Source organism: Mirounga leonina, unplaced genomic scaffold (genome assembly GCF_011800145.1).
Source record: "Mirounga leonina isolate KUSES-001 unplaced genomic scaffold, KU_Mleo_1.0 Mir_154, whole genome shotgun sequence".
NCBI classification, from domain to species: domain Eukaryota; kingdom Metazoa; phylum Chordata; class Mammalia; order Carnivora; family Phocidae; genus Mirounga; species Mirounga leonina.
This window is the reverse complement of record NW_023270389.1, coordinates 32,492,766-32,506,524: the sequence shown is the minus strand read 5'-3', so window position 1 is coordinate 32,506,524 and position 13,759 is coordinate 32,492,766. Positions and strand designations below refer to the sequence as shown.

At 46.8% G+C, this 13,759-nt stretch overlaps 1 protein-coding gene across 1 annotated transcript; it reads left to right on the top strand.

Moving 5' to 3' along the window:
- Positions 1 to 4,738: 4,738 nt before the first annotated feature.
- IL10 (interleukin 10) lies at positions 4,739 to 9,343 on the top strand. Its single transcript, XM_035010406.1, has 5 exons — positions 4,739 to 5,052; positions 5,863 to 5,922; positions 6,191 to 6,343; positions 7,405 to 7,470; positions 8,539 to 9,343. Exons 1-5 carry the CDS (start codon positions 4,888 to 4,890, stop codon positions 8,629 to 8,631), a joined length of 537 nt encoding a protein of 178 aa, XP_034866297.1. The 5' UTR covers positions 4,739 to 4,887; the 3' UTR covers positions 8,632 to 9,343.
- Positions 9,344 to 13,759: the final 4,416 nt, after the last annotated feature.

Sequence of the window (13,759 nt, the reverse complement as noted above, 5' to 3'; positions counted from 1 at the left end):
AAGAAGAAGAAGAAGAAGAAGAAGAAGAAGAAGAAGAAGAAGAAGAAGAAGAAGAAGAAGAAGGAGGAGGAGGAGGAGGAGGAGGAGGAGGAGGAGGAGGAGGAGGAGGAGGAGGGGGAGGAGAAAGAGAAGGAGAAGGAGAAGGAGAAGGAGAAGAAGGAGAAGAAGAAGAAGAAAATTGGGAGCACCTGGTATTAGATTGGTCACGGTTGGCAAGGAAGAGGGAGGAACAGCAAGTTACTTTTAGGTTTCTGTCTTGTATGTTGGGTTAGATGGTCATGCATGTACTGCATTAGGGAACACTAGGTGAAGGTGAGACCAGAGAATGGAGATGACTTCAGCCTCCTCTACAGAACTAACTATATAAATTGGGGGCCAGTGCAAAATGAAACTGTGGGGCCACTTGTTCAACAATTACTAAGAATCTCAAGGCAGGAACAGCTGAGCAAGAGCCCTTCTAAGTATGGGACCCTGTGCAATTGCACAGCTATTCCACACTAGTACTGAAAATAACTACGCTAATACTCTATTAACTACACTAGTTATTCTAGGTAGTCATGCAGGCAGAGCAGAAACTGCTGTGTCCTCTGGGTGGCAAAGGCTCCAACACCTGGTGTGTCCTGGCCCCTGTATACCAAATTTCTCATGTGAGAAGTCACAGATCACAGTGTCTGTCCCCTAAGGAAAATCCAAATTGCTTGATTTGGTGCCCCAGTTGCACAAAGGGGAATTCCACGTTGGCTGTCCAAAGATCAGCCCTTCCGCTGTGGTTTGCAATGTCTGCCAGCCACGATCCTAGGACAGGCACCCAATCCAGTTTGCATAACTCTTGCTTGATTTGCCCTAGGGGTGGCCCCTACTTGGGTTCTTTGAAACTTCTGAGCCACCTGGCCCATATTCTGAAGCAGTGCAGCCACAAGGCCAAAGTCAGAGAAGCCCAGAGGCGGACGGAGCCACAGAGCCCTGTGCCCCAAGGCCCCCACCCAGCCACACTTGGGGTTGTGCTGTCAGCCTCTGTGCTGTTGCCCAGGCCTGTTGCAGCAAAGCAGCTGAGGAAGCTTCTGTCCAGGATGCTAAGGAAGGTTATTCAAGGGAATACTAGAAATTTCAAGCTGGGGAAACCATTGGACATACTAGATGTCCCAAGTAAGAAGAAATGAAACACCCGTTATCAGCCCTAAAATAATAACAACTAATGGGTGAGTGGAAGCCAAGGCCCAAGGGGATTCTCCATCAGGATGTCATTTGTCTGTCCCAGGTGGGCACCATCCCACCTTCTCTGCCTGTTCCCTCCTGAGTGGCCCTTGTTGCCAGGCAAGCTAGTTGAACCCTGAGCCCAGCAAGCCCCCATTCCTTAGCTTTCCATTTGTGGCTCCAATGGAGCCCCACAGGGCTCTTCTGCACTCTTGGGTCTGAACTGTAGAACTTCGGCCAGGTGCAGAACAATGACGCCAGGAGGCTGCCATTTTGCTGAGCACAAGGGTAGGTGGAAGAAGATTCCTTATAAGTTCTTGTGCCCTTAGATGGGACCCTCAAAATGTATTTACACAGTGCTCACGCATGTGCAGAACACACACACACACACACACACTGGCAGTCCTGGACCCCCCCTGCAGCTAAAGTAGTGAAACTCACAGAGGGAGCTTTCTGGAAAGATTTTTAGGATCTCCTGGGTTGACATGCCTTTGGACTTTACCCACGTCCCTTCTCCCTGGAATCTTGCAACAATAGAGAGGAGAACAGGAAGGCAAGAAAAAGCAGGCTCTAGAGGACATGAGTGCTGTACATGACATGAGCCTCAGGCTTAAGTGAGACCAAAAAATATAATATCCTTCCTTTTTTAAGCCATGATTAATCAGATTTTCTTTCATTTGCAGCTGAATATAGAAATTTGGGAATATTCTGGAGCAGGGGTGGAAAGGGGGAGATATTTCCTCTCCCACAACCTTCCTCTGATTCCCCAGAGAGTCCTTACTGGAAAAAGTCATTTAGATTCAATTTAATGATCATTTTTTAGACCCTGCTATGCATCTGAACTTAAGGGAATATTGGACCCAGGCCATTTGCCCTCATGGAGCTCACAGTGATCAGTGGCATTTGAGTCTCTTGAAATCCACAGAACCAAATGGTGCCCAGAATGACAGTCCATCATCCATAGATGCCCACTCTCTCACTTCCTCCCCTACAAGGGCTCTTCCCTTGTACTAAAACCCAAACTCAAACTTCCTATAACGTGCAGACTTTGACATTTATGTCTCAGATGTGACTATGGGTTTAGGACTTTTCCCAATGGATTGTAATGACTTTTCAAATGAACTTGAGAAATAGAATGATGCCTATTTTTCTTATTCTTGTTGTTTTGTCAATATAATAGCAGAGGCTCTTAGCTTTTCCCAAGACGGTCATCCCTATTTTCTTCTATCATCTTGATGTCAATCCTGTATGTTGATAGGAAAGATACTGGTATCTCCATTTGTTACTTAAGGGGGTGCATCAGAAATTTGCTATGGTTATCTTTGATCCTTTAGATTCTGAAATTTTGAGATGAGAGAAGACAGTGATTTCAAATCCGTGGGGGGAAAATCAGTTATTCAACAAATGGCTTGAGGTCATTGGCTTCACGTTCCAAAACAAAGAAGTCAGAGCCCATACCTAACCCTACCTAATGGCTTATGGATTAAAGAAAGAAATGCCTTTTGCCCACTTCCCTTCCCCCTGCCATCTTGCTCATGTGTATGTGCATGTGTGCATTTGCACATATATTTCACATTATAAGAAGAAATTGTAAAAATGCTAGCCTGCCTCCCTGAGGTGCTTCCCTATCCTTCTGAGTGCTTGCCTGTGCTCAGACCAGCCTCCTTCAGGTTATTTCCTCCAGCCCTGGTACACGCTCATCATGTACTCTGCTATGCCCATCCCAACATAGAAAAGAGAAAGCTGCATAGCTGGCACCTTCTTCCATGGACCAGACCCTGTGCTTGGCACCAGGTACACAAAGGATAATAAAATAACATCCTACTTCAGGGGGCTCACAGCTGACTGGGGGAGGCAAGGTGTGCACCTAGATGACAACAATGTCAGATTGTGGGTTTAGTACTGGAGGCAAGTACAGGGCATGGTGGCAGAGAAAGATAGGAGGGGTCTGTGCTGCCTGGGTCAGGGAGAAGGGCCTCAGAGCTTTACCTGGCCTGACTCCTCCATGCAGAGTCTACACCCAGAACACCCAACTCAGAAAGGCGGTCAACTCTATGAGCTAAAGCAGGCACAGCTCAGGAAACCCAGGAGACAAGAGGAAAGGAGAAGGGTACAAGGGGTGAAAACTCAGCTCCTTGGCTCTTTTCTCTGCTTCCTGGCAGCAAAATTCAGTCCTCTGAAGCCCAGTGTGAATCAGCAGGAGCAAAAATTTCTGCCTTATCTCCACTCTTGTTTCGAAAATGTTCTTTTCTCCCTTCATGATTCTTAGGTTTTTGCATTGACACTCCCCAAATTATTGGAAGGGGAGGCCACAGCTCCCTGATCCTGACCCACAAGGTACATCCACAAGTTGGGGCTGGACCCTGTCATTTCTTTCCCCTCAGACTCATTCCAGACTGGCCTTATTGGAGGTGGAGCAACCTTCCTCACTACATCTGGCTCCCCTACTTGCCCACCCTCAAACACACACACATCCACTTGTGCAAGTCCAAGACAAATGGCTAAGACTTCTTTGGAAGGGGGAAGGGGCAGGTAAGAGAAAAGAAAGGGGTCTGCTGCCAGCCTTCTTGGAATCCTGACATAATTTTCTTGTTATTTCTATTTCCCCCACCTCCCACCTTTCAAGTTTAAGTGTCCAACCATAGAAGCTCACAACTAAAAGAAACCATAAGGACTCTTCAATCCAACCTTATCATTCCACACACTGGGCACAGCGTAGAGTAATAGAGTAAGGAGCATGGCCTTGGTGTCAGGTAGGCCTGGGTGCAAAGTCTGACTCTCTCACTTAGTGCCCATGTAACCTTGTGCAGGTTACTTAACATCTCTGTGCCTCAGTTTACTCGCTATAAAATGGAGATGATAAGGGTCACAGTGACTGGCAGATGCCAAGCTATCAGTAGGTGTGGATTACTCTTACTAACTTCCCCCAAGTACTGGGACAGCTGAGGAGGTAATGACATGGATCTGAGAGTTGAAATGAACTCAGGGCTAGAGAAGGAGCCTGGAGTACATCCTATGGCCCTGCTTGTCCTGTGGGAAGCTGGCTTCTGCAAGAGGACATCCTGGAACATAAAATGAAAGAACCAGAGGGATCTTTGAGGATTTTTAGCTCACCCTGGTTCTCACTTGGGGAAACTGAGGCTCTTCCCAATTCAGCAAGGAAAAGCCTTGGGTATGTAACCCAGGTTGGGGAGGGGATCCAATTATTTCTCAACTCCAGAACATTCTGGAACGGTCAATTTGTCCACGTCACTATGACCTAGGAACACGCGAATGGAACCCACAACTGTGGGCCTCTGTGCACAGAACAGCTGTTCACCCCAGGAAATCAACTTTTTTTTTTATTAAGAAAAGCTGGAAAGTTATTTTAAAACAGAGAGAGAGGTAGCTCTTCCTAAAATAGCTGTAATGCAAAAGTTCATTGTTCAACAATCCCTTTCGCTTACAATGCAAAAAATTAACAACTTTAAGAAGTTCAACGAATGCAAAGTTGGAGAGGTCTAGGGAAGGAGGGGCGTTAATCAGAAGAAAACGTTTGCCAGGAAATCTGACTCTGTGGCTTTTTATGAATGGGGTGGCCTCACCGCACCCACAATATAAAAGGGGGACACAGTAGGTGAAGGTCTACACATCAGGGGCTTGCTCTTGCAACACCAAACCACAAGGCAGGCTCTCAGAAGGCAGAGCTTCAGCATGCCCAGCCCAACGCTGCTGTGTTGCCTGGTCCTCCTGGCCGGGGTAGGAGCCAGCCGACACCAGAGCGCCCTGTCTGAGGACAACTGCACCCACTTCCCAGCCAGCCTGCCCCACATGCTCCGAGAGCTCCGAGCTGCCTTCGGCAGGGTGAAGACTTTTTTTGTGAGTATGCCTTCCTGTCCTTCCTTCCTTGCTGGGACTGCCTCCACCAGGCATTCTGCTAGAGCTCTAAGAATCCTCCCTCTTGTTCACTTCCACCCCTAGCATCCCTTTCCTTCAAACTGAAATTCTTTAAGCGTCCCAGGTCAAGCCAGAGGCTCAGTGAGTTCAGCTAAGCCCAGTGATGCAGCGAAGGTGCAGAAAAAGCCACCTAACAGGTCAATGCACTAGGACTCCTGTGCTTAGAAACTTTTTATAAAGATTCCACTGGAGCTCAGTTGGCTGGGGGAAATCACAAAGGGTCTGACTGAAGATGAAGATGTGTTGTTCCCCATCCCTTGTGGCAGGAAAACATAAAGAACCTGGAAACCTGCTGGTTGGGGAAAGCGCTGTGCGGGGAAGAGGCGTGGGGGAAGCCTGCTTTAGGAGATGCTTCCCATCTCCAAACAGCTTTCAAAGCTGCAACTGGATGTCCACAGTGGGGAGAAAGACAAGCAAGGAGCCCCGAAGTGTGGGTGGGCAAGGGTGGACCCTTCGACCCTGATTCAGCTCTGCAGAAAGGAGACCAGGACCGAGTCAAGCATCTGCCATGACTTCAAAACCTGGCAGAATTTTTAAAATAACTTGATCCTGAGGAAAAGGACCTGATTGAACTAAAGGTTCCAGCACTGCCGAATGTCCTGTTTTGAAATTTTCCTTTCCGTTTTGGGGCCAGGCTGCACTGATTAAAAATTAGAAGCTCTATAAATAAGAGGGCATCAGAGAGACATTTCCTCAAAGGTCAGGTTCATTCTCCCTTTGTCCTTCTTGCAGCAAACGAAGGACAAGCTGGACAACATGTTGTTGACTGGGTCCTTGCTGGAGGACTTTAAGGTGAGAGCCTGAGGAGGTGTGTGGGAGGAGAGGGTGCAGCGTGACTCAGAGAAGGGAGGCCTCCGGGAGCAGGGTCTGCTTCCTTTGCTTTGAAAAGGAGAAGTGGAAATATCTTAACTCAACACACAGCCAAAGGGCTGTCCTGGGGGGTGGGGAGAGAGAGGTGGCTGGTTAAGAAAGGTCCCTGGGGACAAAGCTGTCCTCTCAAGCTAGGGCAGCAGCTCTTCCTCCCAGTCACCGTCCCCCCAACCCTGGCTCCTGCCCTTAGGGTTACCTGGGTTGCCAAGCCTTGTCAGAGATGATCCAATTCTACCTGGAGGAGGTGATGCCCCAGGCTGAGAACCACGACCCAAACATCAAGGAACACGTGAACTCCCTGGGGGAAAAGCTGAAGACCCTCAGGCTGAGGCTGCGGCGTTGTGTGAGTGCGGCCGAGTTCTTTCCCTTGTGGCTCTTGGGCTGAGTTCTTTCCCTTGTGGCTCTCGGGCTGAGTTCTTTCCCTTGTGGCTCTCGGGCTCTTCCTGAAACCCCGCTCACACTCAGACGCAGAGACAGACTGGCAGGAGCACTCTCCTAAAGGCACTAGAGTTCCATCTCTTGCTCATTTCTCTCTGAGCAAGGAGTGGGGGAGGCTGCTAGGCATTTACATGTTTGCAAACAGCTTTCCTGTTATTTGTGAGTCATTTGTGGGTTATTAACTACTCCCCTCTCTCTTTATGAAAGGGGTCCAGAGCTTCAGTCTGGGCTCTCTTGTCCCTTTGGACCTTGACCCCAGGCCCAGCCAAACGGGCCAGGAGGCAGAGTCCCTGGGAGAAGAAACTCCACTTACCTCTCATTCTCTACCTTTTGAAAGCAGAGCTCTTAAGTGGGGCCCAACTGACTGACAGGACTTTCCTTGGCATTTTAGAAGAGCCAGGGAGCTACTCGCCCCCAGGCTAGTGTCTCTAAACAATTCCCCAGGAGAAAAAACTTCTCTAACTGAAATGATCCCCTCGCCACTGGTTTCCTCGGGGCATCAGTCAGTTGGTCTCTGTTCGTAGAATGGGACTCTGCAAATGTTTTGGTCTGCATGCCTGAGACTGCATCTCTACTCCTCGGGGACTTAGAAATGGTCCCTGTGGCTGGACCTGAAGAAGACGGACAGGATAGGGAAGCAGGGAAGGACAGAATGGCCGGCTCAGCACTTGTCAGCACTGTGGCGTTCAGAGAGGAAGCTCCAAGCTCTCGCTCCTGGGTTTCCACGCAAGCTTTGCAAACGCCTCAGAGTGGCTCCTAGAGAAGCACTTTTCATTTCCCTGGGCTGTTTTGTCTCTGTCTAGTGGGCAAGGGTGAGGTGGGGCTCAGTTCTCCCGAAGGAGCTACGGGGCTTAGGTATCCAAGATGAGTCTGGCCCCTTCTTCATGCTACTGGCTGGGCCCCCACGTGCTGTGGACACAGGAGCTGGGAGCCCATGGCGTTAACACTTTCTCTTTTCCTCCACAGCATCGCTTTCTGCCCTGTGAGAATAAGAGCAAGGCGGTGGAGCAGGTGAAGAGTGCCTTTAGTAAGGTAAGTGGATGGTGGCAGAAGGGGCTCGGGGACCATGACCTCTACCCACTCCCCAAGTTGGCAGGTGCTAAGCAGGCCCCGTCCTCCTCTTGAAGGGGGTGTGGGAACCCAACAGATGGTGTGACCTCCTCAGCCAGTGAGGAGCTGCTGCCTCGCTTATATTTGTTTTCTGTGAAGTGTCTTTGGGGGTTTCTAAATGACTGTTCCCCGCCTTTGCAGGCCTGTGGGTTGAGCCAGTCAGCCAACCTGTGAACGCAGTGAGCTAGATGCTGGGGAGAGTGACGAAGGAAACAGAAAGTAGCTTCTTGGGAATCTAGACTAAAGCCACACGTGCAGGAAGCCAACACGTGAATGCGCACACACAAACACACCCAGGGGTTCAGCCGGAACTCCCCAGAACTCTGAGCAGGAAGCAGAATTCTCATTAATCTAGAGTTGGTCCATACTCACTTTCTAGCTGCCATTCACACTTGCCAAGTGCCTCCGAATATCAGCTCTCAGATCCAGTGGGGTCTCAGGCTTCCAACTGCCCGTGAACTGCTCGACCCCATCTCCCAGAAGCCATGCGGTCTCTGTCCTCTTCGTGGGATGCAGACAGACACTGGGCAGGGTTCCAATGTCAGGAGCCATAAACCCCCTGACAGTAGGCCCGAGGAGCAGGGCAGGGCCTGTTCCATCCATTGGTGGGAGGGCATCCACATAAAAGGGCTCCCTTTGCTCCTCTTACCAACTTGCTTTCAAAGCTGTTCCTCTAACATCTTCTCTCCAAATTCTGAATAAGCATCATGTGAGCACATGACCTTTAAAATTGTTAAGGCATCATTTTGTAGACTGTGCTTTAAAAAAGCGTATGTTCCTCTTGTTACTTGCTAGCCATGCCTTAGACGAATGCATAGCCTTTCCCAAGGCACTGGGCATACCCTCAGCTTCCTAGAGCCTATCCTTCACCTCCTGACTTACGAGAGCAAGTATGGCACCTGAGCCTCAGAGTCATACCCATCCAAGCCAGGGACCCATTTACTCACTTAGATGGGGCTTTCACTAAACATTTCTTATCTCCCTACACAGCTCCAAGAGAGAGGTGTCTACAAAGCCATGAGTGAGTTTGACATCTTCATCAACTACATAGAAACCTACATGACAATGAAGATGAAAATATGAAACAGGCTGGGGAACAAAACATCCAGGATGGCAACTCTTCTCAACTCTAGGACATAAATTGGAGATCTGCAAAATCCCATCCAGGGATGGAGGAGAGCTGAACAACTCCGTGGAGAACCCTGCTGTACCTCTCTCTTAGAATATTTATTACCTCTGATACCTCAACTCCTATTTGTATTTATTTACTGAGCTTCTCTGTGAACTATTTAGAAAGAAGCCCAATATTATAATCTTTTTCAATATTTATTTTTTTCACCTGTGTGTAAGCTGTTTTCATAGGGTGATACCCTGTGGTATTTGAGTATTTTAAGATAAATTGTAAGTTATATAAGGAAAAAAATGTTTCTTGGCAGGGAGTACTGAAGCTTCCATTCCAAGCCTGACCATACTGGATAGCTGTTGAGCTATTTCCCTGACCTCCCTATAATTTCTCTTGTCCCTGGGCCTGGTGCTCCTAGAGTGTTAAAAAGACTCTTAACCCTCTTAGGAAGAGAAACTAGGGAGCTCCTTTGATACTTAGTATTCCAGTGGCTCAGAGGAATTCCCTTGACCTCATTCCCCAACCACTTCATTCTTGAAAGCTGTGGCCTGCTTGTTATTTATAACAACCAAAAGTTGGTTCTAATAGAACTTAGTTTTAACTAGAAGCAATTCAATTCCTCTGGGAATGTTACATTGTTTGTCTGTTTTCATAGCAGATTTTAATTTTTAATAAATAAATGAATCATTAAAATCATGTTATGGTGTCAGTTGACTTTCTGTTTGACTAAAATTATTCCCTCAGGGACACCTGGGTGGCTCAGTCAGTTAAGCGTCTGCCTTCAGCTCAGGTCATGTCCCCAGGGTCTGGGGCTTGAGTCCCACATCGGGCTCTTTGCTCAGCATGGAGACTGCTTCTTCCACTGCCTCTCCCCCCACTCATGCTCTCTCTATCTCAATCTCTCTCTCTCTGACAAATAAATAAATAAAATCTTTAATAAAATAAAATAATAAAATAAAATAAAATAAGATAAAATAAAATGATTCCCTCAACATTTCCAAGATAGACGAGAATAGATAAATGAATTCTGCATTCCAGAGAAAGCAAGTCAGCTACCCTTTCCCAAAGAGGAGGTAAGTTCCAAATCTGATCAGAGGAAAAAACTATTTCCCTTCAAAATCCAATAGCAAAAACTACCATTGTCTTCCCATAAACTCAGTCCTTTAAGAAATTATCCTTAAACTCTTAAAGATCATGCTGATTTTCAAGACTAAGGACGACATTCTATAGATACCAAAATTAGAAAGATAGGCAGATGACTTTTTCAGTGTTTTTTGTCTTTGTTTTCTAGGGGCTTTGTTTTGTTTTGGGTTTTTTGTTTGTTTGCTTACTTGCTTTGTTCTGTTCTGCTTGGTTTTGCTTCTTCAAGCCCCAAAGGTCTGGGTGAATACTAATCTACTTGGGTTGTTGTGAAAATTCAGACAAAGAGGTAACATGGCTGCTGGCACTGAGAGATGGTCCCTATACACGTTTGGTTGTTATTGGTATGCACAACCTACGAAGTCCTCCTTGAGTTAAGATCAGAGGCCCACCCAACAGAGTAGAATATAAGCAGATCAGCCCACTTGATAGAATACCCAAGGATTCAAGGCACTGCCGTCCCTTCTGTTCCCTCCTTCAACCACCAGACTAATGTGAGATTGGCTTCTGACTGCGGTCTGTTGGGAGGGGCACGGTGGCTGGGGAAGCCCTATTCAAAGCCCCGTGACTTGAAGAAGAGAGAGGGAAACAATGGTCTGAGTAAACACTGATCACCCTCACAGTCTGCCCAGGCAGCCCTGGTCCGGGGGAGGGTGGGGGCTAACTGGCTGTGGGCAGTTTTTCTGTAAGACCTGACTCACTTCAGTTAAAGTAACCATAGGAAGGAAGTGGGAAGCATCAAAGCTGAAATTCTGAGATGAAAGGTTAAGGTTAAGAATGAAGGCTAGCAGAAAACCAAGAGAGAGGAGTGAGGCTCTACGCCAAGGCCGTCTGTCTATACTGAACTGGAGAAGCCGTGAGGTTTAGGCAGCTAGGGCTCTCTGCTAGGCAATGCGCACTAACTTAAGGTTGAGGTTGGCACCTCATGTGAGGGAAGTGGGCATCTGAAACCAAGACACAGCAACTCACCTAGAGAAGCCACACAGCTGATGAGATGTTGACAACAGTCACAATTCATCGAGCACTTATTTTGAGCCAGTTGGTGCTAGTTATGTATGTATCGGGCATGCATGTGGGATTATTATTGCAATCTTCTGTAAGAGGAAACAGATGCTCGGACATGTTGGCATGGCCTGGCTATATGGGTTATATAGAGACTGGAGAACTGAGAAAAGTATAAAATGCCTCTCCCTTTGTATTAATTATCTATTGATGTCTCCAAAATTTAGCAGCTTAAAGCAAAACACATTTTTTTTTATCTTTTTGTGTAGGCCGGGAATCTGAGAGTAGCAAGTAGGGGTCCTGGTTCAGGGTCTCTGAGGAGGTTGCAGGCAAAATGACAGCCAGGGCTGCAGTTATCTGAAGCTTGGCTGGGGTTGGACAAATCACATCCAAGATGGCACACTAACATGGCCATTGGCAGGTGGCCTTGGTTCCTTGCTACATGGGCCTTTCTGTAGGGCTTCTTGAACGTCTTCACCACACAGTGGCTGTCTTCCCCAGAGCCAATGATCTGAGAGAGAGCAAGGAGGAAGTCACGGTGTCTTTTCAACCTAATCTCAGAAATCTCACACCACACTCCTGGCACATTCTATTTGTTAGAAGTGAGTTGGCAAGTATAGCCCATATTGAAAGGGAAACAAATTAGATTCCACCTTTTGAAAGGAGGTATCTCAAAGAATTTGTGGACATGTTTTTAAACTACTACACCCTTCTAAGAATTTAGAAAAAATAGCTCTGTGATGGAATGGCACATCAGGCTCCTGGGTTGGTGGGGATAAGGAGATGAGTTGGGTAAGTATCAGGGTGCATGGAGAGGCCATCATCATGGACACTACCCTCCTCCAGTTCTCTCCCCTATGGACTCATTCTAATATATTTACCTCTATGAGCCTCAGTTTCACATCTGGAAAACTAGCAAAAACTTCTTTCCCAGGTGTTATCTACTGAATGTTTGTGTTTCCTCAAAATGCATATGTTGAAGTCCTAACCCTCACTGTGATGATATTTGGAGATGGGGCCTTTGGGAGGTAATTTGGGTTGGATGACGTCATGAGGGTGGGGCCATCATGATAGGATTAGTGCCTTTATAAGAAGAGACACCAAAGAGCTCTCGTGCTCTCTCTCTCTCTTTCCACATGTGCATAATAAAAAGATCTTATTGAGCACACACAGAAAGATGGCAGTTGCTACAAGCCAAGAGAAGAGGCCTCAGACTGAAACCTACCATGTTGGCACCTTGATCTTGGACTTCCAGCCTCCAGAACTATGAGAAATAAATTTCTTTTGTTTAAGCCATGCAATTTATGGTATTTTGTTATGGCAGCCTGAGCTGACTAATAGACCAGACATGATATAAGGGTCAAATATAATGTCAGGTGTGAAGGTACATATGTGTTTTGGGTTGGAAATATAGAAATGAGGTTTAGATAGGGATTGATTGACTGATTGATTGATTTTTGGCAACAAGCCTTTATTCTGTAAGAAGATCAACCACCTCATCTCCCATGTTCCTCTTCTCCTCACACCAGAATTTAGATAGCAATGAAGAATGAGAATCTCTGTTTGTGGTCCCAGCTGCTGAGGTGAGGAGGGTGGGACCAGTGAGAGAAGCTCCCAAAATCTGTGATGATAATGTGGTTACCCTACCTAGCCACTGACAGAAATCAGATCAAAAGTTTCAGGAAGGCACCATCTGGAAGGAAGGGGATGATATCAAAGATGTAAAGAAAGAGGAAAGAGAATTGGCTTGAGAGCAGAAGCTACCCACTCTATAGCATGTTGACCCCTCAAAACACTTACAGGAGTGGATTTAATTGTGGAACATGAGGACTAGCTTTACGCCTGGGGTGATTTAGGGAGAAGCAGGCATTAACACTCCAAGGAAATAGGAGCTGGATCATGAGAACAAAGGCTCAGAATTTAAAATGGCAGAACAATCTTTGAACTTCCATAAGTTGCAGAACTGGCTACAAAATGTACCAGTCAACTTCACCTTGGAGTGGTTAGTGGGTCCAGGTGATATGTGTGTTCCATTATTTAATCCTCCTTTTACACACTAACTCACTTGGTGACTTTGGAAATTTTACTTACCCTGTCTGGGCCTTGTTTTCTTCAATGATAAAACAAAGAGATAAGTCTAGATACATGGTTTCCAACTGGGACCACTAGATGCATGCACATTCCCAAAAGCACTCACCGTGGAGAGACTGTCTTTGAACAATTTCCAAAACTTGAAAAAGCCTAACGAAATTGTACATTTGACATCCCCACCTCCCCTAAGTCTGTGCAGGCTCACTAAAAAGCACTTCTATGTCCTCTGCTGGAGTAATAGCCACTTTGTATGGAAAGACTGGTCGCCTCCTGATGGCCAGAAGCTCTGTTTGCTAGTCATTTATGATATTTTTGACTAATGAAAACAGAAAATGGAATTATTTCTTGAATTTTTTTTAACCAGCTGAAATATTTTAAAACAGAGAGTCTCTGGGGAAAATCAATAGCAGCAGTCCTTTGTGGTCAAAAGCTTCAAAACCACTAAATGAGATGACCTTGAAGTGTCCGTTGAGCCCATACTTCCTAATTCCAGCATCTGATTCCTCCAGTCAGCCAGGCCTATTCCCATTTGAGCCCTCTTCTGGGACATATTCCTGTCCACAGAGTCTGCACTGGGAATTTTCCAGATGGATTCCCAGTCGTTGGGAATATCAACAGCCCCCATCTCCCAGCAGGGTTGAGCATCCACAGAGCCCTGAGCTTCCAGAAGCCTCCTTGACCCTCTGTCTGGAGAGGATATGGAGGAGATAAAAAACCTAAGGAAAAGTAACCCAGCTTGTTTCTTACTCCACAGCCCAGAGATGATGTGCACAGCTACTGGAGTCTGCCAAACTTTGGCTCCAAGCTTCATGACCTTGAAACAACACCTACCTCAGTACCCTCTGTAACATGGAG